The 23,689-nt window shown below is 37.3% G+C and overlaps 1 protein-coding gene across 1 annotated transcript in view; it reads right to left on the bottom strand.

Moving 5' to 3' along the window:
* The window catches only part of LOC128645268 (keratin, type II cytoskeletal 8), a 98,608-nt gene that overhangs the window by 9,599 nt on the left and 65,320 nt on the right, over positions 1 to 23,689 (bottom strand). Inside the window, exon 5 of the mRNA XM_053698122.1 lies at positions 971 to 1,135. Within this exon, the coding sequence (XP_053554097.1) occupies positions 971 to 1,135 (165 nt within the window). The remainder of the gene's footprint in view (positions 1 to 970; positions 1,136 to 23,689) is intronic.

The following is a 23,689-nucleotide window of genomic DNA, read 5'->3' as shown; positions in this document are numbered from 1 at the left end:
TGTTGGCTGGTACATGTATCTATAGGTTTACAACTAGATTTGAGATCAGCCTCAGAAAAGCTTTCTAAAATGTGTAAGTAGTTTCTAGATTTTAATGATCAACACAACATTATTTTACCAAATAACATAGTCACTGGGTCTGGAATGAGGGCAAAATGGCTTTTAGTAGCTGAGAAAACATGTTTGGTTAGGTCCCCAGATATAGTTCACCTCTTGTGGGAATGTCCCAGATTGTAGAGATATTGTTTAAAAGTGAAATGTTAGATGCCTATGGTCTGTAGGGAACTAGCAAGTCAGACAAACCTTTTTTCATAATGATAGTTTGATGCCATTAATCCTTCATTTGCATGGAGATTCATATTTAAATGATGGACACACAGTAGAGACCCATCTTTCAATAACTAATAAACCTGATGCCAATAAACCAGATGCTTAGAAAAGCGTATACAAGTGAGGGGTTTTTCTAAGTGGATGTCACTGCTCCCGCTAGAAACAGTCCCTTTTAGCACCAGCTTATATATCCTAAATGAACAATTGTGGGGAAGGTGGTATACAGAATGCTCAGATGCAACATAACTAGTATATAATAATGTACAAGAAGTATGTGCATTCTTTGGTTTTGTCTTTTGGAAAGCAGATCTGGAGAGAGACTTGCAGGGTCTCGTGTATCCCTCCTTTGGAAGTGGTGTTGCTAAGTACTTTTGTGTTTATTGGTTTAACAGCGTATTAACATATAAAGTCTCACACAAAGAACAAGAGCTTTCTCATTTTTGTATTAGAATTCTTCGCTTAAGGGATGTAATAAACAGCAAATAGTTATTACTGCTTCTGTATATTTGCTTTACATTTCATAAATAAATTAATTTATTTAAAATAAAACATTGTCACTTGGGGAATTAATGTGACCCATGACTACCGTATTTTGCATTACACAACATTAACCCTGTAATGTTACTCAATACACAAATACCTTGCTTTTGTACCAGTTCTCAGCCTCCTGTCTGCTTTTTTCTGCCATGGTCTGATACTGAGCTTTCACCTCTTCCATCACGTGCTTCATCTCCAGATCTCTGTTGTTGTCCATCTCTACAGTAACTTTGGCATTCTGAATCTGAGACTGCATCTCATTAAGTTCCTGAAGGCAAATTAGCATAAAAAGGTAACCTCCAATTTCAAATATCCAATATAGTTTACATTATTTATTTGTTATACAGACACTATAAATATTAAACAGAATACACTATATATATCTTACTTTAAAATCTACCTGTCTTTTGCATATGTTCTCTCTTAAACATATCTCCAATTACTCACCACCACAAAGGGTTAAGTTATATGCACGAGCTTTAGACCTATGTGATATTCTTAGACAGCACTGATTCTCTTACCACTAAGTTTGCCTCATTGAATCTGCACCAATTTTAGATAAAAAAATAAAAATTAAGAAAATGATGTCAGTGAAAGGGATGACCATGCTTAGAGAAGTCATTTTGTTTTAGGGTTTATAGTGTAAAGTATTACACTTTAGAGAGTTACTTGGTATGTTTCTATCAATAAATCAATTTTCTGAGACTGTTTACACCTATGAAAGTTGTAGAGTTCATCCGGTAAGGTTAAGCATGGGAGTAGCCCATTAGTTATGGTGGAAGATGGTAGTGATAAAAAGTAGTGAAACTAGATCATAGGTGGAACAAATAGGCTGGCTAGGGGAGTATTTGGAGGCTAAATTGAATTATAGGTATATACTATATCAGTTATTCCAAAAGCGGCAAAAATAACTGACTGTGGTCTACATGTACATATCTAAATGCCGACCTGTAGATGATGAAATGTATGATATTATTATTATTATTATCGGTTATTTGTAGAGCGCCAACAGATTCCACAGCGCTATGATAATCACTTCTGTTTCCCTATATTCAGTCATTTTCATATAGTTTTAGTTTAACACAAATAAAGATGTGATTTGAACAAAAATATTTCACACTATTCTAACAAAACAAAACCTAGATTACGAGTTATGTGCGCTATTGGGAAATTAACTAACGCAAGCAAAGTTGTGTTATTTAACCCCCTATAGCGCAGCCATTACAAGTTTTCAAAACTTGGCTTGTGCGTGCGATATGGGGTTTTTAAGCTCCATACCGCACACAAAACAAGCGCTGTTTGAACACCCGCGATCGCCGAAAGAAAAGCTCCATAATGCAGCCCCATTGAAGTCTATATGGAAAAGAAAAGTTACTTTTAAACCTAACACCCTAACATAAACCTCACGTCTAAACACCCCTAATCTGCCACCCCAGACATCGCCGACACCTACCTACAGTTATTAACCCCTAATCTGCCATTCCTGATATCCCTGCCACCTAAATAAAGTTATTAACCCCTAATCTGCCGCTCCCGATATTGCCACTACTATACTAAAGTTATTAACCCCTATTACGCCGCACCCCAACATCGCGGCCACTATATTAAAGTTATTAACCCCTATTCCGCCGCTCCCCGACATCGCCACAACTAGATAAAGTTATTAACCCCTAAACCTTTGGCCTTCCACATCACTACCACTAAATAAACCTATTAACATTGTAGCTAGCATAGGTTTTATTTTTATTTGACAGGTAAGTTTGTATGTATTTTAACTTGGTAGACTAGTTAGTAAATAGTTATTAACTATTTACTAACTACCTAGTTTAAATAAATACAAACTTACCTGTGAAATAAAACCTAAGCTACCTAAAATTACAAAAAATAAAAAAACACAAAAGTCACAAAAAATAAAAAAAACTACCATTAAAAAAATTAAAAAACCTAAAATTACACACACAAAAAACCCAAAATGAAATAATCCAAAAAAATAAAAATTATTCCTATTCTAATGCCCTTAAAAAAAAAAAAAAAAAAAAAAGCCTAATCTAGAATAAACTACCAAGGGCCCTTAAAAAGGCCTTAAAAGGGCCTTTTGTAGGGCATTGCCCTAAGTTAAACAGCTCTTTTGCTACAAAAACAAACAAACACCCCCTAAAACAAATTATCAAAAATAATACAAATTATTCCTATTCTAATACCCATTAAAAAAAAACACCCCAAAATAAAAAATAAAATAAAACCTAATCTAGAATAAACTACCAATGGCCCTTAAATGGGCCTTTTGTAGGGCATTACCCTAAAGATATCAGCTCTTTTTCTGAAAAAAAAAAAAATACAAATACACACTAACATTACAAACCCCAACCCCCAAAATAAAAAAAACTATCTAAAAAACCTAAGCTACCCATTGCCCTGAAAAGGGCATTTGGATGGGCATTGCCCTTAAAAGGGCATTTAGCTCTTTTACATGCCCAAACCCTAAAATAAAAAAAAAACACCCCAAAAAACCTTAAAAAAACCTATCACTAACCCCCAAAGATCCACTTACAGTTTTTTTCAGGCGTCAAGAAGTCTTCATCCAGGCGGCCTCTTCAATCTTCATCCTGGCAGCGAAGTCCTCATCCAAGCGGCGAGAAGTCTTCATCCAGATGGCCTCTTCAATCTTCATCCAGGCGGCATCTTTTATCTTGATCCCGGCGGCGCCGAGCAGGTCCATCCTGAAGACATCCGCCGCGGAGCATCCTCTTCATTTGGTCACTGCCGTACACTGAATCTTCAATGCAAAGTATGCAATCCAAGATGGCGTCCCTTGCATTCCTATTGGCTGAAAAATTTTAATCAGCCAATAGGAATTAGAGCTGCTAAAATCCTATTGGCTGTTCAAATCAGCCAATAGAATTTAAGCAGCTCTCATTCTATTGGACTTTATTGTCCCTTTAAGAGTTTGGTCGTGTATATTACATACCTTTTCACATATATATTGTAATAAAATAAATACTGCATCATTATTTGTCTAATTTTTCTTTTCCCTCTTATATGTTCTACTTTTCACCCTTTTTGCCTGCTTTGCACATTAAAGGGACAGTCTACATTATATCTATAGCATTGACACTCTTTCGAATCCAACTAGTTAGCCTTTTGTGATTGGATGCCTTACGCAGCCCAGATTGTCAAATAATGTTTGGAGTGGCATATTCTTCCTTTTTTTTTCTCCAGTGTAAAGTTTCTTGCATATGATTCGTTATGCTTCTTTTAAATTATTCAACTTGTTCACATATCACATATGATCATATCAATTTTCTTATATAATTACAATATAGTTAATCATAAAAATTACTCAAAGTTATATAAAATTAGTGGAAGTTGATTGCGTGAATTGAAATGCATAGTTACACTGAGTGTGAAAACTTTCTGAATACATTAAAAATTGTTTTTTGATGGTTAACACTATTTACAAGTATACAAACTCCAAACAGTGAGTACGGTGAGCCCCAAAGAATAAAGTTACGATCAACACCTGAGAAACTCAATGACCAAGAAACAAAGCAGTATGAGGAAAAACACTTCAGTGTCTCAATCTAAGCTACACCTTAAAAATTACAAACTTTCCTCAAATTGTAACACAAAAAGACAAAGAAATACAATAAAGGTGAGCGTTAAATGAATAGCAAATTGAGATGTGATATGTTGTTAGATACTGTCAGCTAGATTACGAGTTGTGCGTTCGTGTTTTAACGGTGAAAAAATTGTAATTTCAGCATTAAAACAGCACTGCAGCCATTACAGGTCTTGTCGGTATAGGTGTACCGCAAGTCTTTTAGCCTGTAACGCAACGTCAGTACCACACTCGTAAAAATTAAGTTTTTTCATGGAATTCCCATAGCGCTGCCATTACGAGTTTTACGGCAAGGCTAAAAAACCTGTGTTACAGCCTAAAATGACAAGATCCGTAACGCCATCTAAAAGCAGTAGTTATGAGTTTTACGCAACAAAACTGTAACATAAAACTCATAACTAAACTGCTACAAAGTGCACTAAACACCCATTAACTACCTATTAACCCCTAAACCGAGGCCCTCCCGCATTGCAAACACTATATTAAACTTATTAACCCCTATTCCGCCGCTCCCCAACATCGTCACCACTATAATAAACGTATTAACCCCTAAACTGCCACCCTCCCACATCACAAACACTATTTAAATATAATTAACCCCTAATCTGCCATCTGGCCACATCGCCCCCACTATACTAAAGTTATTATGCCCTACACTGCCGCCACTATAATAAACCTATTAACCCCTAAACCGCAAGCCCCCCACAACAAAATATACTAAAATAAACTATTAACCCCTAAACCGGAAGCCCCCCACCAGCTGCTCTGTGCTAAATTTAGATAATCCGCCGATTATCTTCTGATATACTTGACATCTAACCTTGAAAGGACTAGTGATCATCTAAGTAGGCGACCCTCTATCGATTGATACTTATCTTTTGGTGATCTCACTTCTCAGAGCTCTAGTCTGGACCTTTGAAAATCCTAGGCGGGGCCTCCATCTGGATTTCTCATCTCCCACCCCGGTGAACCGGGTAGCGCAGTACAAGATAGACTGCTACGTTCATTCAAATATGGAGACGCAGAATTCAGAAGAAATACTGCTCAGGTTGTTAGAGGAACATTTCTTGAAGCTACATCAACTAATTAAAGGATGTTTCGGCAGAGTGTGTGATACTCCTGAGCAGGATCATGCGGAGTCCCAAAGCAAATGGCGAATCGCTACTAGAGAAAATGCTCCGTTTCAACCTTATGCTTAGGGAGATACTTGCAGCAAGATGAATTTAGTCATTGCTTCCTTGCAACAACGGAGTTGACGGCTGTATGTGATACTCCCTTAATACCAATTGCCAAGCAAGCTCTAGATGTGGCCATCGGGACTATGGAGGAGGCTAGACAACCAGACGGATCAGACTCCACTGGGTTGCGTGTGCTCATCCAATGCTCTGAAGTACCCCAGTCTATAGTAAGTACAGTCTCCTACATTGACAGAGATATCGAGCTGTTACGAGCCCTTTATGGACACAAGCCTATAAATCTACATCCAGGCATTTGCCAGCTTATACTTATCCAGCCCTTTACCCTTACTGGGGAACCAATTGAGACCTGCTGGAGCTGATTTCAGTCAATGGACATCTGTGATTCTGCAGTGCCAGCACAACTGAATACTGCAAGCCGTCTAAGATTCCAGGTTAGAGCCGGCATTGGATAGAAGATCCTGTACAAATCAGACTGTTTCACATTAGCAGTTTGAGACTGTTGCATTAGCGAACTTGTGAGAATGAACTTTGCCTATTGATCTGACTCTTTGAAATCCACCTCTATATGACGGATCATGTTCCTGAGTTTTGTGAGATGTCAAAGATAAGGCACTATCCTCAGTGTCGGCCTGGAACGACTGACTATGCAATAGGACTACACTTTATTATGCACAATTGACAATTTCATCTTTTAGTAATGGTTTCATTTAGGAGTCAATGTGTGAGGAACAGTTTTGATCATACAAGCTTTTGCTGCAGGGCAGATCTAGACTAAAATTGCTGATTGCATGTTCCATTTAAAAATGATATCTCTGCACTGTTTTTTTATGTTATGTTTTATCCCTTAAGTGAAGGTGATCTGCTCATATGTCACTGCTGTGTTCCCTAATCTCCATTTTTTTCTGTGCACTCTTGCATTGCACCTAGCAGGTGGAACCATATGCGAGAGTTAGAAGGTGCTATATACTTGCAGTATCACAATATGACAATGCATAGGAGATAATATTATTAGTAACCACTAGAGCTGTCAAAGGGTATTTAAGTCTATCTGAGTGCTCTGCAGCTTATCTTATTCGATATTGACCTATTCACATAACCATTTTTATCTCCCATTTACGTAATGGTAATATTACTCTAGTTTTTTCACACATCAGGGTAATTCACATTTTGACCACTAAATGGCCATAACGATAGAGCCATGATAATTTCATGTTTCTTCTAGTCACCGCAATTACTTTTTAGAGGTATATTCCTATTTAGATTGCACAATTATGCTTCCATGGTGCAGTCCTTCCATACCAGCTTAAAGGTCAGTTCTTGATTCTGTGTGTTGTTTCTTTTTATTTCTAATATAGCCATTGTAACATAGCTTTCATTTTCTCCTAACAATAACCTTTATTATAAGATAGCTAAAGGTTTATCTTAAACTGGGTGACATGTGCCTGTTTGTAGCAAGGCTAAAACCTACATTGAGCCAAACCAAGTTATGTGCTTTTTAATAGTAACATGCCACAAGAACATATATCTTAATTTTTAAGCTTAAAAACCAGTCAGGCTAGTTCACTATAGATATCAGTGGCAGTATTTATTCCATCAGGTCTATACTCTCCTCACATTACTTAAACGATAATTGTGAGGGTTTATACCTACTATTGGACTTACTGTTATGGAGGATTACAATCTAAACAGCTCACATATTCTTGGAAAGTCTGTCTGGCTCTTTATTTGCAGGAACTTTTTTAGCCATTAGAGTTATTTGCAATGTGTGCTATAGTTTATATTAGAGAATTGATGAGGCTGACATGTATATTCTGCTTTATAAGATACCTGCAGGCTATTTTAAGGATTGAATATGTGTCTCTGATTAAACAGTTGGGTGACACCTTATTCTTAAAGGGCCACTAAACCCAAAATCTTTCTTTCATGATTCAGATAGAGAATACAAATTTAAACAACATTATAATTTACTTCTATTATTTATTTTACTTCATTTTTTAGATATCCTTAGTTGAAGAAAAAGCGATGCACATGGATGAGCCAATCACACGAGGCTTCTATGTGCAGCAACCAATCAGCAGCTACTAAGCATATCTAGATATGCTTTTCAGCAAAGAATATCAAGAGAATAAAACAAATGAGATAATAGAAGTAAATTAGAAAGATGTTTAAAATTGCATTCTCTTTCTAAATCATTAAAGAAAAAATGTGGGTTTCCTGTCCCTTTAACCCCTTAACGACCGACGACGTATGCCATACGTCCTCAAAAAAAAAGCACTTAACGACCGAGGACGTATGGCATACGTCGTCGGTTTAACAGAGCACTGGAAGCGATCGGAATCGCTTCCAGCTGCTCTAACAGTATTGCAGGCTTGCCTTGAGGTCTAGGCATCCTGCAATACTGTTCCCGAGTGCCGGGACCGGATTGATCACTCCCCCACGAGTGATCACTTCCGGTTTCGCTCCACGTGGAGCCCGGCAGTGTTTCAGAGCATCGGAAGCGATCGGACACGCTTCCGATGCTCTGATTGTGTGCTAAGTGCCTCGGTGGGTCGAGGCACTTAGTTAGTTATAAAATAAAAGTAATAATTAAAAAAAAAAAAAAACGTATATTAAAAAAAAAGCCCTAAATAGCCCCCCCCTCCCCTTCACTAGGCATCCAAGATGGCGATGCCCAGTGCATCATGGGGCCTCTGGGGGTGTCCCTAGCCTGCCTCATCATAGGGGCAAGCTAGGGTCACCCAATCTGAGCCTCCCACCCTAAAAAAAATAATAATAATAAAATACCCCATTTGTCTGATCATGTCAATATTTGTAAATATTGACTATGATCAGTGTGGATCTCCCTCCCTCTCCTCACTTGCCATTTTGTTGGAGAGAGAGAGAGACCTGTATTTAGCAGAGAGAGAGATTTATTTCTTTTATTTGTTAAAAAATATAGAACCAAAGGCTCTTTTCAGAGCCATTAACCCCTAGCTTGCCAGTGATCACTATATATCACTGGCAGTAACATAGGTGCACTTTTTTTTGCTGCATTTTGCTGTCTGTGCATTTTTTTAGGGGTTAATTTTGTTGTTATAATTTTTTAAAAACCCAAAGGCTCTTTTCAGAAACATTTAGTTAATTTAATTTAATTTTCAGAGCCATTAACCCCTAGCTTGCCAGTGATCACTATATATCACTGGCAGTAGCATAGGTGCACTTTTTTTTTGCTGCATTTTGCTGTCTGTGCATTTTTTTAGGGGTTAATTTTGTTGTTGTAATTTTTTAAAAACCCAAAGGCTCTTTTCAGAAACATTTAGTTAATTTAATTTAATTTTCAGAGCCATTAACCCCTAGCTTGCCAGTGATCGCTATAAATCACTGGCAGTTGCATAGCTGTACTTTTTTGCTGTCTGTGCATTTTTTTAGGGGTTAATTTTGTTGTTGTAATTTTTTAAAAACCCAAAGGCTCTTTTCAGAAACATTTAGTTAATTTAATTTAATTTTCAGAGCCATTAACCCCTAGCTTGCCAGTGATCGCTATAAATCACTGGCAGTAGCATAGCTGTACTTTTTTGCTGTCTGTGCATTTTTTTAGGGGTTAATTTTGTTGTTGTAATTTTTTAAAAACCCAAAGGCTCTTTTCAGAAACATTTAGTTAATTTAATTTAATTTTCAGAGCCATTAACCCCTAGCTTGCCAGTGATCGCTATAAATCACTGGCAGTAGCATAGCTGTACTTTTTTGCTAGTTAATTTAGTTAATTAATTTAGTTAATTTAATTTAATTTTCAGAGCCATTAACCCCTAGCTTGCCAGTGATCGCTATAAATCACTGGCAGTTGCATAGCTGTACTTTTTTGCTGTCTGTGCATTTTTTTTAGGGGTTAATTTTGTTGTTGTAATTTTTTAAAAACCCAAAGGCTCTTTTCAGAAACATTTAGTTAATTTAATTTTCAGAGCCATTAACCCCTAGCTTGCCAGTGATCGCTATAAATCACTGGCAGTAGCATAGCTGTACTTTTTTGCTGTCTGTGCATTTTTTTAGGGGTTAATTTTGTTGTTGTAATTTTTTAAAAACCCAAAGGCTCTTTTCAGAAACATTTAGTTAATTTAATTTAATTTTCAGAGCCATTAACCTCTAGCTTGCCAGTGATCGCTATAAATCACTGGCAGTAGCATAGCTGTACATTTTTGCTAGTTAATTTAGTTAATTAATTTAGTTAATTTAATTTTTTTTAGTAATTGTTTTCTGTGACAGATACAAAAATGTCACAGAAAAGATATAGTGCTGAGGAGGCGTATGCCATCCTTGCGTCAGAGTCAGATGCCTCTATTTCTGACTCAGACCCCAATTTTGACCCTGCCATGTGCTCAGATACATCACTAGATGCAGTCTCAACTGATAGTGATGTATCTGTGGCTGCTAGCCCCCCTTCCAGCCCCCCTGCTAGCCCCCCTGCCAGAAGGAGGCGTGTTGCTGCCATTGCTGCTGAAGAGTGGGTAACGCCTCATCTCCAGAGGCCAGATATCCCACCCTTCACAGCAAATGCTGGCATAAATATAGATGTGGCAGGTTTTAGCCCCCAGCAGTTTCTGGAAGTGTTTCTGGGCGATGATATATTGGGGAACATTGTCGCCCAAACTAATTTATATGCCCATCAGTTCCGTGCTGCAAAGCCTGGAACATATTTGGCAAAGCAGCAATGGGCCCCCATCAATGTGCCAGAATTCAAAAAATTCTGGGCATTGACTATGCTGATGGGCATCATAAAGAAACCCTCCATTCGCTCCTACTGGAGTACTAGCCCCATCTGCTCTACCCCCATTTTCTCCCAGACTATGTCGAGGAAGAGGTATGAAATGATTCTGCATTTCATGCACTTCAGCGACAACAGCCTGTGCCCCCCTAGGGAGCATCCCCAATTTGACAGGCTGTATAAAATCCGCCCCCTGATAACCCACTTTTCTGCCAGGTTTGCAGAGGCTTATACACCTGGAAGGAATATATGCGTTGATGAATCCCTAATGAAGTATAAGGGAAGGCTGGGATTCAAGCAGTATATTCCTTCCAAACGCTCCAGATATGGGGTAAAGGTGTATAAGCTCTGTGACAGCGAGACTGGGTATACTCAGGCCTTCCGGGTGTATGAGGGAAAGGATAGCCACCTTGACCCTCCAGGTTGCCCAGAACATATGGGAACCACTGGCAAGATTGTCTGGGACCTGATATTACCCCTAATGAACAAAGGGTATCACTTGTACTTAGACAATTTTTATACAAGTGTCCTTTTGTTCAAGCTACTGTATTGCTTTGATACAGTAGCTTGCGGTACAATTAAAAAGGTCCGCGCAGGTTTCCCAGGACAGCTTGTACGCACCCGGCTATGAAGGGGGGAGACCTCAGCTCTGCGCCAAGAGGAGCTGTTGGCACTGAAGTACAGAGACAAGAAGGATGTATACCTTCTTACCACCATCCACACAGAGAGGACGGTGGCGGTTTCTGTACGTGGCAGAGCTGAGATCATAAGGAAGCCAGTGTGCATCAAGTCTTATAACCGGCATATGGGTGGGGTTGATCTGGCTGATCAGCTGCTGCAGCCCTACCTAATTATGCGGAAGACAAGGGCCTGGTACAAAAAGGTTGCAATTTACCTAATGCAGATTGCAACCCACAACACTTTTTTGTTGTTCAAAAAAGCAAACCCCAGAGTTAAAAAGACTTTTTTACAGTTTCAGCTCCAGATTATTACGGGGATTTTGTACCATGATGCACCTGCTCCCCGGGCGGTGATGGGAGAGAGCAGAGTTGGGGCTACCCATTTTATTTTTAAAATCCCCCCTACTGCCACAAAGCAGAAACCACAAATAAAATGCAGAGTCTGTACCAAGAGGGGGAAGAGAAGGGACACCATATATTACTGTCCTGATTGCCCTGGACAGCCTGCACTCTGCATTGGGGACTGCTTCAAGCGGTACCATACAATGGTCAATTTTTTTAAAAAAAAATACATTTGCTGTTACATATATATATATATTTTTTTGGTTATGTTTACAGTTAGATGTTTTTTTGTTTTTTTTACTTTTACTGTGCCAGATTTTTACATTTCACTACTCTATTTTTTTCTAAAATTGGGCCTGTTTTTTTTTAACCAAAACCCCTGTCAAACCTATGCATGGGGGACATAGGTGTTCTCAGGGTGCCTTGCAGAAAACAACCTGAAGTATGATTTTGTAATAACTTACAACAGTCTCTCCTAAATTATAGTCAAAAAGCAATGTGTCTGTAAAAATGAAAATTGAAAAATTACCACCATACACTTTCTCCAATTTTTTGGTCTAAAACGGTTGCTTCAAAGGCATCAAAGCACACCATATACAATACCTTGGGGTGTCAACATTTAAAAAATATACACTTTGAATGCAATAAATAAAAGTGGGGTATGCGATAGGCCCCAAACTAAAGATAGGCCTATCAGAAGAAATACTCTCATTTTTAATAACTAAAATCACAAGTCATAAAATTGTAACATAACCTTCCCAAAATCCTGGCAAACCTATGCATGGGGGGCATAGGTGTACTCAGGGTGCCTTGCAGAAAACAACCTGAAGTATTCTTTTGCAATAACTTACAACAATCTCTCCTAAATCATAGTCAAAAAGCAATGTGTCTGTAAAAATGAAAATTGAAAAATTACCACCATATACTTTCTCCAATTTTTTGGGCTAAAACGGTTGCTTCAAAGGCATCAAAGCACACCATATACAATACCTTGGGGTGTCAACATTTAAAAAATATACACTTTGAATGCAATAAATAAAAGTGGGGTATGTGATAGGCCCCAAACTAAAGATAGGCCTATCAGAAGAAATACTCTCATTTTTAATAACTAAAATCATGTAACATAACCTTCCCAAAATCCTGGCAAACCTATGCATGGGGGGCATAGGTGTACTCAGGGTGCCTTGCAGAAAACAACCTGAAGTATTCTTTTGCAATAACTTACAACAGTCTCTCCTAAATCATAGTAAAAAAGCAATGTGTCTGTAACAATGAAAATTGAAAAATTACCACCATATACTTTCTCCAATTTTTTGGGCTAAAACGGTTGCATCAAAGTCATCAAACCACTCCATGTATAATACCTTGGGGGGTCAACTTTTTAAATATAATCACATTTATGGAAAACAAATAAATTGGGGTATGTTAAAAGACCCCCAAAAAAGACAATAGGCAAAGAAAATATGTTAAATGTGAAAAAAAATCACAAACACATGTCAGACATTTGGCATTGCACCGCCCAAACAAGCCACCAAACCTATGCATAGGTGGTATCACTGAACTCAGGAGATGTTGGTGACCACATATTGGTGTCTTCTTTGGTAGTAACACATAACAGGAGCTGTGAATCCATGTCTAAAGTACAATGTATGTGAAAAATAACACAAAGAAATGAATGCCCAATAGTTTGACAAAGACTAGTGGTTGAATTAGTGTATGGAAAGTGTTAAAACACCTGCATTTGAAATACCCTAGGATGTCTACTTTTCAAAAATATATGGTTTTATGGGGGTAAATTACATTGGCCGGCTTCAGAAATGTCTTAAATAGAACATGGGTGCATGGGATGTGAAAAGGGGAAGTGTAAAAAATGGAATGCGCTTCCTAAAAATAAGGCCTTCTAGCCCCCAGAGAACCCAACACACCTATACATGGGTGGTATCACTGTACTCAGGAGATGTTGTTGAACACATATTGAGGTGTTTTTTGGCAGTAACACATAACAGGAACTGGGAATCCATGCCTAAAGTACAATGTGTGTGAAAAATAACACAAAAAAATGACTACCCAAAAGTTTGACAAAGACTGGTGGTTAAATACGTTCATGGAAAGTGTGAAAATACCAGCATTTCAAATACCCTAGGGGGTCTACTTCTCAAAAATATATGGTTTGATGGGGGTAAATTCCATTGGCCAGCTTCAGAAATGTCCCTAATAGGACATGGGTGCATGATGACCGATGTGAAAATTCCAAGTTGAAAAACTGGAATGCGCTTCCTAAAATTAAGGCCTTTTAGCCCCCAGAGAACCCGACACACCTATACATGGGTGGTATCACTGTACTCAGGAGATGTTGTTGAACACATATTGAGGTGTTTTTTGGCAGTAACACATAACAGGAACTGAGAATCCATGCCTAAAGTACAATGTGTGTGAAAAATAACACAAAATAATGACTACCCAAAAGTTTGACAAAGACTGGTGGTTGAATTAGTGCATGGAAAGTGTTAAAATACAAGCATTTGAAATACCCTAGGGTGTCTACTTTTCAAAAATATATGGTTTGATGGGGGTAAATTCCATTGACCAGCTTCAGAAATGTCCCAAATAGGACATGGGTGCATGATGACCGATGTGAAAATTCCAAGTTGAAAAACTGGAATGCGCTTCCTAAAATTAAGGCCTTTTAGCCCCCAGAGAACCCGACACACCTATACATGGGTGGTATCACTGTACTCAGGAGATGTTGTTGAACACATATTGAGGTTTTTTTTGGTAGTAACACATAACAGGAACTGAGAATCCATGCCTAAAGTACAATGTGTGTGAAAAATAACACAAAATAATGACTACCCAAAAGTTTGACAAAGACTGGTGGTTGAATTAGTGCATGGAAAGTGTTAAAATACAAGCATTTGAAATACCCTAGGGTGTCTACTTTTCAAAAATATATGGTTTGATGGGGGTAAATTCCATTGACCAGCTTCAGAAATGTCCCAAATAGGACATGGGTGCATGATGACCGATGTGAAAATTCCAAGTTGAAAAACTGGAATGCGCTTCCTAAAATTAAGGCCTTTTAGCCCCCAGAGAACCCGACACACCTATACATGGGTGGTATCACTGTACTCAGGAGATGTTGTTGAACACATATTGAGGGTTTTTTTGGTAGTAACACATAACAGGAACTGAGAATCCATGCCTAAAGTACAATGTGTGTGAAAAATAACACAAAATAATGACTACCCAAAAGTTTGACAAAGACTGGTGGTTGAATTAGTGCATGGAAAGTGTTAAAATACAAGCATTTGAAATACCCTAGGGTGTCTACTTTTCAAAAATATATGGTTTGATGGGGGTAAATTCCATTGACCAGCTTCAGAAATGTCCCAAATAGGACATGGGTGCATGATGACCGATGTGAAAATTCCAAGTTGAAAAACTGGAATGCGCTTCCTAAAATTAAGGCCTTTTAGCCCCCAGAGAACCCGACACACCTATACATGGGTGGTATCACTGTACTCAGGAGATGTTGTTGAACACATATTGAGGTTTTTTTTGGTAGTAACACATAACAGGAACTGAGAATCCATGCCTAAAGTACAATGTGTGTGAAAAATAACACAAAATAATGACTACCCAAAAGTTTGACAAAGACTGGTGGTTGAATTAGTGCATGGAAAGTGTTAAAATACAAGCATTTGAAATACCCTAGGGTGTCTACTTTTCAAAAATATATGGTTTGATGGGGGTAAATTCCATTGACCAGCTTCAGAAATGTCCCAAATAGGACATGGGTGCATGATGACCGATGTGAAAATTCCAAGTTGAAAAACTGGAATGCGCTTCCTAAAAATAAGGCCTTTTAGCCCCCAGAGAACCCGACACACCTATACATGGGTGGTATCACTGTACTCAGGAGATGTTGTTGAACACATATTGAGGGTTTTTTTGGTAGTAACACATAACAGGAACTGAGAATCCATGCCTAAAGTACAATGTGTGTGAAAAATAACACAAAATAATGACTACCCAAAAGTTTGACAAAGACTGGTGGTTGAATTAGTGCATGGAAAGTGTTAAAATACAAGCATTTGAAATACCCTAGGGTGTCTACTTTTCAAAAATATATGGTTTGATGGGGGTAAATTCCATTGACCAGCTTCAGAAATGTCCCAAATAGGACATGGGTGCATGATGACCGATGTGAAAATTCCAAGTTGAAAAACTGGAATGCGCTTCCTAAAATTAAGGCCTTTTAGCCCCCAGAGAACCCGACACACCTATACATGGGTGGTATCACTGTACTCAGGAGATGTTGTTGAACACATATTGAGGGGTTTTTTGGTAGTAACACATAACAGGAACTGAGAATCCATGCCTAAAGTACAATGTGTGTGAAAAATAACACAAAATAATGACTACCCAAAAGTTTGACAAAGACTGGTGGTTGAATTAGTGCATGGAAAGTGTTAAAATACAAGCATTTGAAATACCCTAGGGTGTCTACTTTTCAAAAATATATGGTTTGATGGGGGTAAATTCCATTGAGCAGCTTCAGAAATGTCCCAAATAGGACATGGGTGCATGATGACCGATGTGAAAATTCCAAGTTGAAAAACTGGAATGCACTTCCTAAAATTAAGGCCTTTTAGCCCCCAGAGAACCCGACACACCTATACATGGGTGGTATCACTGTACTCAGGAGATGTTGTTGAACACATATTGAGGGGTTTTTTGGTAGTAACACATAACAGGAACTGAGAATCCATGCCTAAAGTACAATGTGTTTGAAAAATAACACAAAATAATGACTACCCAAAAGTTTGACAAAGACTGGTGGTTGAATTAGTGCATGGAAAGTGTTAAAATACAAGCATTTGAAATACCCTAGGGTGTCTACTTTTAAAAAATATATGGTTTGATGGGGGTAAATTCCATTGACCAGCTTCAGAAATGTCCCAAATAGGACATGGGTGCATGATGACCGATGTGAAAATTCCAAGTTGAAAAACTGGAATGCGCTCCCTAAAAATAAGAGCTTTTAGCCCCCCGAGAACCCGACACACCTATACATGGGTGGTATCACTGTACTCAGGAGATGTTGTTGAACACATATTGAGGTTTTTTTTGGTAATAACACATAACAGGAACTGAGAATCCATGCCTAAAGTACAATGTGTTTGAAAAATAACACAAAATAATGACTACCCAAAAGTTTGACAAAGACTGGTGGTTGAATTAGTGCATGGAAAGTGTTAAAATACAAGCATTTGAAATACCCTAGGGTGTCTACTTTTCAAAAATATATGGTTTGATGGGGGTAAATTCCATTGACCAGCTTCAGAAATGTCCCAAATAGGACATGGGTGCATGATGACCGATGTGAAAATTCCAAGTTGAAAAACTGGAATGCGCTCCCTAAAAATAAGAGCTTTTAGCCCCCCGAGAACCCGACACACCTATACATGGGTGGTATCACTGTACCCAGGAGATGCTGCTGAAGACATATGAGGGTGTTATTTGGCAGTAACCCTTAATATTATCAGTAAATGTATTCTTAAATTGCTATTTTGTCAAAAAATCAAATTAATTTTTTTCCCCCCCCAAACTTTGGCATAGATTGGTGGTAAAATGGTTGCATGAAAAAAGTCAAAATACCCCAAGTTTAATACCTTAGGTTGTCTTCTTTTAAAAAATATATACATTTGAAGGGTTATTCAGGGATTCATGACAGATATTGGTGTTACAATGTAACTATCGCCAATTTTGAAAAAACATGGTTTTGAAATAGCAAAGTGCTACTTGTACTTATTGCCCTATAACTTGCAAAAAAAGTAAAGAACATGTAAACATTGGGTATTTATAAACTCAGGACAAAATTTAGAAACTGTTTAGCATTGGTATTTTATGGTGGTTGTAGATGTGTAAGAAATTTTGGGGCTCAAAGTTAGAAAAAGTGCATTTTTTTTCATTTTTTCCTCATATTTTATATTTTTTTTATAGTAAATTATAAGATATGATGAAAATAATCATATCTTTAGAAAGTCCATTTAATGGCGAGAAAAACAGTATATAATATGTGTGGGTACAGTAAATGAGTAAGAGGAAAATTACAGTTAAACACAAACATCGCAGAAATGCAAAAATAGCCTTGGTCCCAGATGGTCAACAAATTGAAAAGTGGTCTGGTCACTAAGGGGTTAAGTGAAGTAGAAGGGCAGGTCAAAGTTGTGTCTTCCCTTCTGTGCAATAATGAACACTTGTTTTAAAGCCATTGGTTAATTTTATTCTTACTGGAACAGGTCCCAGCAACCGCAACTTTCTTATTTACTGCATTCATAGACTCCATTAAGAGATTAATATTAGTGGTTGCATCTCAGTTTATAAAGCTACGCCATACTAAGTTTACAGGGTCCAGGAGTGGCCCTTTCTGTGTCCTACCCCTTGTTTAAAGTTTACAGGATCCAAGCTAAAAACTGGAATCGGCTAGTTAACTTTTTTTTTGTTAATTACTATTCAGAATAGAGGGAACTTATGCTGAAGATAATCCACTTAAAAGTCAATACGAGTTATCCTCTTGGACAATGCTATAAGTTTATAATTTGTCTATAAAGAGTTGCATCTCAGTTTCGATATGTTTTGAATAATTTCTGCAAGGAAGGTTTTACTGTACTGTTTTATAATATGTTTACTAAGGCTGATCATTTGTATATATAGTCAGTAGCTCTACACTTTGATCTCATAAGGACAATATCCTGTGATTAAGACTGTAGGAGACTTATAATTTACCCAGCTTCTACCCCTGAGATACCATTGTTTGTTTTTCAGTGAACTCAAACGCTAGTTTTACATTATACATTAGAAGTACTAATATCAGAGTTTTATTTTGGCCATTTACTATAAAATGCTTAATATCCAAGTTCCTCCTATTTAAGTATTATAGCTTTATAGTAAAATCTAGGGATGTCGAGGAAAGCAGCGCTTAAGGTTTACACAGTATCCATTTTTATTGTAATTTGCTAACGTTGACATATAGCTACACCAGCTGCCTGCGGCCGGGGTGGCTTGGTTGTTGTAGCCCTAGACAACATTTACTTATTGTGATCAGTTAATCAGAGGTACCTTCCTTAAAACTCAGGTTCTCGCCTAATACACATCGCAGTAGAAAATATACTAAAAGACATAAGGAAGTATAATATTTAATAGATTTTCTCTAGTAGCTTGATATTTTCAGCATGTATGCACGTTGTATGGCCCTACTATTAAAATATGTTCACAATTATATATAATGTTCTTAACTCTTAGCTTATTAGACCAGTTGGGGTATCACGCTGTATCTCTGCTCTAAGCTTGTTCTTTTTTTTTTTTTTTAAAGTCTCTATCTACTTTATTTAACCAAACAAAAGAAACACATGTAACTAGCATGTTAAACTTCCTTGATATGTATACAGCACATACTGAGATAATAGACCTGATATATAAACAAATCAATATGATTTTTTTTTTTAGATATGAAAATATGACAGCCCTTTTCTACAAATATGACCACGGTGCCTAAACTTTATTTTAAATATTTTTGTCTCTCCCTCTACTAGTTGATTTTCAAAGTCTCAACGCTAAAAATATAGCTATTCTGTTATTTATATAGTCCTAAGGGTCCAAGAGTGGTCCTATATATTATATTACTACTACAGGTCCCCTACTAAGCTCCCCTACTGATAGAAGTTAAAAGCCAAAGCCCAAGAGTGGCCATTGTTTTCCATATGGGGAATATATACCTATATTACAGGTTGATTGAAAATAGGGGTCAACTGGATTATTTCATAATGAAAAAATATATATATATATAAGGAGGTTCATCACTTGAGACCCAAGAGTGGTCTCTTCACCTACTCTACCTTCCATAGATTTATATTTTATCTGCTGTTAGAGAGTCCAAGAGTGGCCCCATGTACCAGTCAGGAGGTATACAATTCATATGGGCAAACAATATTTCTACTTATATTTTTTCAATATGTCATATAGACCTGCATTGTATGTTCTCTTTCACATTGGTTATATGTTTTGTAACAAACTTTTTGTGCATCTTCTAATGACACAGTCTGTATGTATGCCCTGATTTAAACCTCAATGAAAAAAAAAAATCCTAACATTAAAAATTACAAACTATCTAATTACAAAAAATAAAAAAAGACTAAATTACAAAAAATAACAAACACTAAATTACAAAAAATAACAAACAAAATTAGCAAAAATAAAAAAGAATTACACCTTATCTAATAGCCCTATCAAAATAAAAAGCCCACCCAAAATAAAAAAACCTAGCCTACAATAAACTACCAAAGGGCCTTTTGTAGGGCATTGCCCTAAGTTAAACAGCTCTTTTACCTGTAAAAAAAAATACAAAGACCCCCCCAACAGTAAAACCCACCACCCAACCAACCCCCCAAATAGAAAACCTAACTCTAACAAAAACCTAAGCTACCCATTGCCCTGAAAAGGGCATTTGTATGGGACTTGCCCTTAAAGGGCATTTAGCTTGTTTAGGAAAAGCCCTAATCCTAATCTAAAAAAAAAAAAACACCCAAAAAACCTTAAAAAAAACCTAACACTAACTCCCGATGATCCACTTACAGTTTTTGAAGTGCCACTTGAACGATCTTCATCCAGGCAGCGAGAAGTCTTCATTCAGGGGGCCTCTTCTATCTTCATCCAGGCGGCGAAGTCCTCATCCAGGTGGCGAGAAATGTTTATCCAGGCGGGCTCTTCAATCTTCATCCTGACGGCATCTTCTATCTTGATCCCGGCGGCGTGGAGCGCCTTCATCCTGAAGACATCCGGAGCGGAACATCCTCTTCATACGGTCACCGCCGTACACTGAATCTTCAATGCAAGGTACGCGATTCAAGATGGCGTCCATTGCATTCCTATTGGCTGAAACTTTTTAATCAGCCAATAGGAATTAGAGCTGCTAAAATCCTTTTGGCTGTTCAAATCAGCCAATAGGATTTAAGCAGCTCTCATTCTATTGGATGATTCAATCTACTATTGTAAGGGTAAAAATATGCCAATATAACATTAGAAACAAACACCTTGCAAGGTAAAATTATCAACCATTGGACTCACACTGCAGTGTATGATTGATAAGATACAAAAGTAGGTAAGGACCACATAAATGTTAAAAACTGGATTGGACACCTCATACTGCTATTCAGGCAATAGCTTAGAAAGTCTCATAGTATGGTGTAACCTGTCAATACCTTAAAAATCCTGAATAAATGGAAACCTGAAGATTCCGGATCATTATAGATTCAACAAACAAACTATCGCCAGCAAGCTTGGTGTGGCTCTTTGCAAACCTGAAACGATATATATGTAAGGAGCGCCTAATTGAAAGGCGAGGTCAACAAGAGTGGGCCAGGATCAAATATGGGATGTGTCGTATATAAATTGCTAAAGAGGGATAAATAGCATATAAAATGTCAATTTAATCTCAGAGTTAAAATCAGTTTACATAAATATATGTTAAAATCAGTTTACATAAACATATGATACAAATACATATAAATACATGGATCCATGATACAATTTAATAAAAACAAATGACAAATAGGAGAATAAAAAACAAATGTAGACAAATAGAAACAAAGTTAAAAACAATGGTGACCGCTCCGGGGTCTGATTAAATATGGTATAGTAAATACTCCTGTGTAGAAGGTGCTATAATAAGCTCGTCTTAGGACGTGTGGTGAAAAAATGTGTAACTAAAAATTCTTAAAGTCCTTGTTAATAATAATAAAGAAACCAAGTCCAATAGTCCAAAAAGAATCCAATGATCCAACTGATCCAATTGTGTAGGTTATTCCAAATGTGAAAAAAAATATAAAAATATATAAGAAATGTGTTCAAATGTGATGAATAAATTGTGGACAAAATAATCAGGTCAAAATAGGTCAACGCGTTTCGGCCCACCAATAGGGCCTTTTTCAAGACTGGTATATGGTTAGTAAAAGTGTGCATTTTATTCTTGTTTGATTAACCAAATGGCGCCAAATGTGTCTGAATTGCGCCCATTTGCTGACCCTATGACCCGGATGTTCATTGTGGGACCGGATGTGTAACCTTAACCTTCCAGCTACGTTGTATAAGGACCCTACATTCATTGTTTAGAAATTACTAGTGATAACCTTTTGTGTATAGTTGTTTTCCCTTAAATGCTATTATTTGAATTGTGTTCCTTATCCCTTTCGGTAAAATCAAAGTTAAAACCGGAAGTGTAGTGTTTCCGCTAGACCGGATATGATCTAGTGTGGATAGAAACCGGAAGTGAGGCTTTTTCGCGAACCGGAAGTCGTAATAGGCAGACGAGGACCGGAAGTGCCTATTACGACTTCCGGTCCTCATCTGCCTATTACGACTTCTGGTTCAGCGAAAAAGCCTCACTTCCGGTTTCTATCCACACTAGATCATATCCGGTCTAGCGGAAACACTACACTTCCGGTTTTAACTTTGATTTTACCGAAAGGGATAAGGAACACAATTCAAATAATAGCATTTAAGGGAAAACAACTATACACAAAAGGTTATCACTAGTAATTTCTAAACAATGAATGTAGGGTCCTTATACAACGTAGCTGGAAGGTTAAGGTTACACATCCGGTCCCACAATGAACATCCGGGTCATAGGGTCAGCAAATGGGCGCAATTCAGACACATTTGGCACCATTTGGTTAATCAAACAAGAATAAAATGCACACTTTTACTAACCATATACCAGTCTTGAAAAAGGCCCTATTGGTGGGCCGAAACGCGTTGACCTATATGGTGAGTTACATTTTAATCAACTACAGTTAATTTAAAACGTTACTGCTCTATGTTGTACTATTTCTTTTTTCACAGGTTTGGAAATTTTGTTCTTTTTTGTTCATAGCTGAGCACTACCAAGAATCCAACCAACACTGTATCTGTTTTTTATTTTATTATTTTTTTATCTACATTTTGGCTTGAAATCCACATCACATTTGAGGAATTATTTTGAACACTATTTTCTAACATCATATTTGACTCTTTTTATATATTTTTTGATATTTTTTGATTATTTTGTCCACAATTTATTCATCACATTTGAACACATTTCTTATATATTTTTATATTTTTTTTCACATTTGGAATAACCTACACAATTGGATCAGTTTGATCATTGGATTCTTTTTGGACTATTGGACTTGGTTTCTTTATTATTATTAACAAGGACTTTAAGAATTTTTAGTTACACATTTTTTCACCACACGTCCTAAGACGAGCTTATTATAGCACCTTCTACACAGGAGTATCAACTATACCATATTTAATCAGACCCCGGGGCGGTCACCATTGTTTGTAACTTTGTTTCTATTTGTCTACATTTGTTTTTTATTCTCATATTTGTCATTTGTTTTTATTAAATTGTATCATGGATCCATGTATTTATATGTATTTGTATCATATGTTTATGTAAACTGATTTTAACATATATTTATGTAAACTGATTTTAACTCTGAGATTAAATTGACATTTTATATGCTATTTATCCCTCTTTCACAATTTATATATGACCCATCCCATATTTGATCCTGGCCCACTCTTGTTGACCTCGCCTTTCAATTAGGCGCTCCTTACATATATATCGTTTCTGTTAGACTTTCATTGGGTAACTAGGGACCCATTCGTAAGGGAGCTTTAGGTCTTATCTCAAGTTAGCGCTGTCGGAGAATCTCACTTTTTTCTATGCAAACCTGAATAGTTTCGGGTCATGTGACAGTGTTTGCTGGGATTTGGTTGGATGTCAGCATTTCACAATCCTAGACGTGGGATGTTGAATGCCGGCTTTGTGTAGAAAGGTAGAATCTTGGCCCCAAACAGACTATGTCTGTATTTGTATTTTTCCTGTTGTAAAACATACCACTGTGAGATCCTGCCAGTCACTGTTATCTTATGTGATCTGTGCCAAGGACTCAAATGCAGGGTAAGTAAAATGTCTCAAAAATAGGTGCGACAGGGTAGGTAGAATGTCTCAAAAATAGGTGTGGTACTTGAGCGTAATCTTTTCCACAGAGGGGGGCTTGCCAATGGCAGTGCTATATGAAGTTGCCATATATAGAAGTCACTGACAAAATAAATTCTTCCAATAAAGAATTCCAGTCAGTTGACTTTGTATACAACTATGTGCCAAAAGAGCAACCATCACAGGCATTAACCTTAT

The sequence above is a fragment of the Bombina bombina genome, chromosome 1, assembly GCF_027579735.1.
Source record: "Bombina bombina isolate aBomBom1 chromosome 1, aBomBom1.pri, whole genome shotgun sequence".
Classification (NCBI taxonomy): domain Eukaryota; kingdom Metazoa; phylum Chordata; class Amphibia; order Anura; family Bombinatoridae; genus Bombina; species Bombina bombina.
Note: the sequence above shows the minus strand (reverse complement) of the source record. Positions and strands in the feature narration are given on the sequence as shown.